The sequence below is a fragment of the Penaeus japonicus genome, unplaced genomic scaffold (assembly GCF_977035675.1).
Source record: "Penaeus japonicus unplaced genomic scaffold, GWHDUDI00000001_assembly GWHDUDI00000008, whole genome shotgun sequence".
In the NCBI taxonomy this organism is placed as follows: domain Eukaryota; kingdom Metazoa; phylum Arthropoda; class Malacostraca; order Decapoda; family Penaeidae; genus Penaeus; species Penaeus japonicus.
This window is the reverse complement of record NW_028234410.1, coordinates 12,509,142-12,514,141: the sequence shown is the minus strand read 5'-3', so window position 1 is coordinate 12,514,141 and position 5,000 is coordinate 12,509,142. Positions and strand designations below refer to the sequence as shown.

Sequence of the window (5,000 nt, the reverse complement as noted above, 5' to 3'; positions counted from 1 at the left end):
GTGAGTCTACAGTTGCTGTTATGTATTTCTAAGCTTTCAAGATGAATAGGTATTGTATTAAGATATTAGAATATGATATTTCTGGAGGTATCGCTGGAATGGTTATGGCAGCGGATAAAGACAATGAGGATGATGAAAATTATAGTTATATCGATGATGATGAACTTAACAATAAATCAAAGATGATGTATGTGTTCGTGTCTGTGTGTGTGTATGGGGGTGGGAGGGGGGGCGTTGTATGAGTGATTGCTTGCATTTTTCCCTTCTTTTACAAGGTTACCTACTTTTGGTATATGCTGACTTTTTATCAATCTCGTGCGTCATATTCTAGTTCTTGCAACAGCAATGTCAACGAGTTGTCTTTATTTTTCCGTAATTATATGCCTCCTAATGTGATGTAAGTTTCGGGTAGTGGCTTCGAAACAGTGTGTAGAGGAAGTCTTATGTTTTCGATTTTTATTGCTTATGGATGCTGACTTATTCTAATTTTGTATAGCTTTTACTATAGTGGATTATATTTCAGTTTGTTTATTAAACCATTTCCTTTTTTTTACATTTTATATCCGTAAGATTTCAGCTGCCAAGCCTGTTGTTGTCTGGCTGATGAATCTATCAATGTTTTTTTGACAAGCTGAATGTTGCCTTTCCAAAGTCTTCAATTTTGGATCTGTCTGTGAATATTGAAATGACCGCTGTCCTTCCTGCTACGACGTTCTCTTGATTCCAGTTTTATTTCCTTTTCCATGACGCTCCTTTTTGGAAGCAGAAAGATCCTCTTCCACTCTCCCTTGCTAAGTTGGGAGAAGTTGAGAAGATTGCATTGAGGATTCTTGATTCGTGTTTATTTTGATATAAGTTTCCCCGGTCTGAAATGGTATATATATGAATACCGATAGACGTATAAACTGACAGAGACAGAGACTAACATAAGCCACTTCTCATCTACACAATTGTTTTACCAATTAAAGATGATACGAAGAAAGACAAACAGAAAGTACAAAGTTGCAAAGCTTGCCTTGAATTTGTAGTTATACATGGAACTGAATAACAGATACGTACATATATTTACAAAATCTGTTTTGTCTGTGATATCATATATGTAAATATTGAAGAAGTGTTATTGATCCGGACTCTCGGCGCTCACATGTGGTAAAACATATATCAAAGTGATTCACATATCATCACTTATTTCTGACTTAATTTCTCAATCACTTCACCGGATTAATTATCCTTTACTTCCTTGCATGTGCAGCAAATGCTTAATTAACTAACTATAAAAAAAACAGAGTATATAAAACTTTTCGTTGATAACACTCCATCCTTTAAAGCATTAAAGCCTGCCCGTCCAAAGATGTGGCAATTTTTGGAATATATGAAACATGAAGCTCGCTCTGTACCGTACCCTCATTTCTCACGGTCCGCTATCGACGCTGGAAGTGTGGACGCGAAAAATGCACGCTTCGAATCATCCTTCCATCTGATCCAGAATTCAGGAATCTGATATCAACGTCTCATAAAAATGAACTAAGCTTTTGCAAGGTCTGTTTCTTCCTGTCGATAAAGAAATTGCGATTAATGTTGGGTACCTATTCTATCCTACTTCTGTCTGTTTTCTCTCTCTCTCTCCCTCTCTCTCTCTCTCTCTCTCTCTCTCTCTCTCCCCCTTTACGCCCTGTGTGTGTGTGTGTGTGTGAGTGTTTAATATGTTGATATGTTAGCATTGTAGTTAAACAGATATAGAAGCGTTAGACATTCTTGTTAGGTCTCATATGAATCTTGTAAAATCAGTACTGGTGGAATGAGTTCCAAGTACATTTGATTACGATACACTGATAACGTTTTGAAAAAAAAAATCTTTCATTTGACAGAAACAAAAATGAAAAAGAAAAAGAGAAAAAAACATAAAAAAGGATAGTCAATGAATGCCAAAGAATTTGAGAGAAGAGGTGAATTAAATAGCATGATTCTTTAAAGAATTTCTTTCCTCATGCTAATGGAAAGTCCGTCCCCTCGCATACACTTTTTCTTCAAGGATTTCGGTACATTAACATAATGCTTTTAACATGGAAATATGGTAATATACATATTCTGTAACCTTCATGTGTGTATGAATTTCTCTCTCTATCTCTCTCTCCATCTCTGTCTATCTATCTCTCTCTGCCTGTCTGTCTCCCCCCTCTCTTTATCTTTTTTTCTCTCACTCTCTCGCTATCTCTCTCTCTCTCTCTGTTTGCCCCCCCCTCTCTCAATCTTTCTCTCTCTCTCTCTCTCTCTTTCTCACTCTCTCACTGTCTCTCTCTCCCTCTCATTCTGACTCTCTCTCGCTCTCTCTCACTCTCTCTCTCTCTTTCTATCTATCTATCTTTCTCCCTCCCTCTCTCTCTCTCTCTCTCTCTCTCTCTCTCTCTCTCTCTCTCTCTCTCTCTCTCTCTCTCTCTCTCTCTCTCTCTCTCTCTCTCTCACTCTCATTCTCACTCTCTCTTTCTTTCTCTATCTTCTTATATATCTTTGTGTGTGTGTCGCTCTTTCTCTCCCTTTGCCTGCCTTCCCCTTTTCCTCTCCCCTCCATCTTTGTCATTCCTTCTCTTCATATACATTTTTTTATTTTTTTATTTTTTTTTGCCTTTAAGCTCCTAATTTGCAATGTATATACCCGATCTACATGCAAGTAACTCTTAACTCATATTCTTGGTGACCGACTCTTCCAGAAAAGGTGATGGCAGCCAACGACGTGGGCGTATCTCGTGAAACGTGGGCGGTTTTGGGCGGCATTGGGCGTCTGGAGTGCTATGTGCGGGCGGCACCTCAGCCCAATTTCGTTTGGAGCCGGAACGACGGGCTGACACTACTCAACAGCGGGAAGTACACCATACACGAGACGAAGGTATGTTAGATGACCCTCATGTTTACAAACGACCCATTTCTGAGGTAGAGGAGAAAGGGTTAGTTAGTGCTCCATCCACATCGTAATGGAGGATAGAGTAGTAAGTATTCTGTATGGTGATGGGTGTTAAGTTACTGAACCTCCAAGTGGCGATGAAAAATGCATTATAGAATAATTCATCCGGGTATTACGAAGAAGCTAGTTAGCCTGATTAGTAGGATAGTAGGACCCTGTGATGGTAGCGAATGTACAAATGAACCATTATCAAGATGATAAGGAAACGGCTTATCAGCTGATGAGTAACTAACTAACTGCTATACGGGTTCATGAGTGGAGGCTATTGGAGGGAAAGCAAGCACTGATCTAACCATTCATAATACACAACCACTGCACTTACCAAGGATCCTCAGTGAAGTGCTAGGATCTCCGAATAAAATATCGTCCATAATAATAGGCAATTATGTCTTCCCAGCCGAACTTCTTGCGTGCGAGGAAATCGTTTGTACAGAGTGAATTAGTGTACACAGAACTAGAGGATCTGCAAGTACTTATTTGCCTCACGTTACCTCCATTCAGTGTGCTTGACGTCATCATTAATGCCCCGTTATTTTCGCAAATGTTTCTATAATTTCAAATTAAATGGAATTATTTGCACATCGTATGGTTCCTATTGACTTTACTGGTGTATAGTATACTATTTCGTATATATATATATATTTCACCTTAACGTCTACATAACGATAGACAGACTAGACATAGAATCAGATAGAAAAATGGATATGTAGACAGATAACAGGTAACAATTATATTGGTTGGTAACAGATATCATTATAGACGAATCAGAAATTGCTAATACTTTTGCCTTTTCAACTTTATTATTTAGCCGTCAGAGAGAGAGAGAGAGAGAGAGAGAGATAGATAGAGAGAGAGAGAGAGAGAGAGAGAGAGAGAGCGACAGAGAGAAAGAAATTATTGTTTACCGCTTCAACATCCTCCACACCTTGCTGGCAGACCACCAATAACAACACAACTCTCCTCCGTCACAGAAAGCCATATAAAAACTTCCGGAATCATATTCACACGTGTTTCTTTCTTTCGATTTTTTTTTTCTTTTCTTCTCCTCGTCTCTCCCTTTAACTCCACGAACTTTCCTCGCAAAGCATCACAAAAGAGAGTTCCTTTGAAAAAAAAAAAAAAAAAAATCATCAGGCTTCTCACCACGACTCCCACTTCTTTCTTCCTTCACACAGCTGGTGGATGAGCTGGTGTTGTGGCAATCGGTGTTGGAAGTCCGGGACGTTACGCAACAGGACTATAATGTATATCGCTGCATCGCCCGCAATGACCTCGGTGCAGATACCGTCAGCCTCGCCCTACACCCTCCAGCACGCCCTCACGCCCCCGCCAACTTCACTGTTAGTAACCAAGGAGATGTAACTTGTTTGGTTTAGTTTTTTTTTTTTTTTTTTCTTTTTTTTTTTTTTTGTACCGTCCTGGCTAAAAATGCACATGCGTAGGTGTGCTTCGAGACACTTGATGCATGGTTATTGCATCATATTAGAAGATCATGTTATAAATTTGGAATATATGATTAGATCTTGCGTAAAGATAAATCAACGGAGTTCTTTGTGTGTTTCTAGGTTTATTTTGCTTTAGATTATAGATCGATAATGCAATCAGTGTCATCATCTCTTAAAATACATCCTTTCACTGTTGATAATGGAACATTGATTCATTTTACAATATAATTTTCAGTTCATAATTGAGATAAAAATAACATTTCAACAACTTTATACTTAGCTTTCAGCCGGTATTAACTCTCAGTGCCTTGCAAGTCAAACAGACTCACTTATTAAAATGATTATCATCATTAATATCACTATAATCATTAGTGTTATCATCATTATTATTGTCGTCACTAGATCTCAAGCATCATTGATTAGGGTTACGACCATTATTACTGTTATCATTATCACTGCCATTATTTTTGTTACTATTTTCATTGCAATTATTATTATGATTATTGTTATCGTTATCACTACTATTATCACTATATTTGTTATGTTATCATTATTGTTATTATTATTATCATTATCATTATGTCTGTTATTATTAT

General features: G+C 37.8%; 1 protein-coding gene across 1 annotated transcript in view; it reads left to right on the top strand.

Moving 5' to 3' along the window:
- Positions 1-5,000, top strand: part of LOC122261514 (hemicentin-1-like) — a 229,545-nt gene that overhangs the window by 203,087 nt on the left and 21,458 nt on the right. Inside the window, exons 23-24 of the mRNA XM_086538825.1 lie at positions 2,709-2,884; positions 4,135-4,299. Of these exons, the coding sequence (XP_086394951.1) occupies positions 2,709-2,884; positions 4,135-4,299 (341 nt within the window). The remainder of the gene's footprint in view (positions 1-2,708; positions 2,885-4,134; positions 4,300-5,000) is intronic.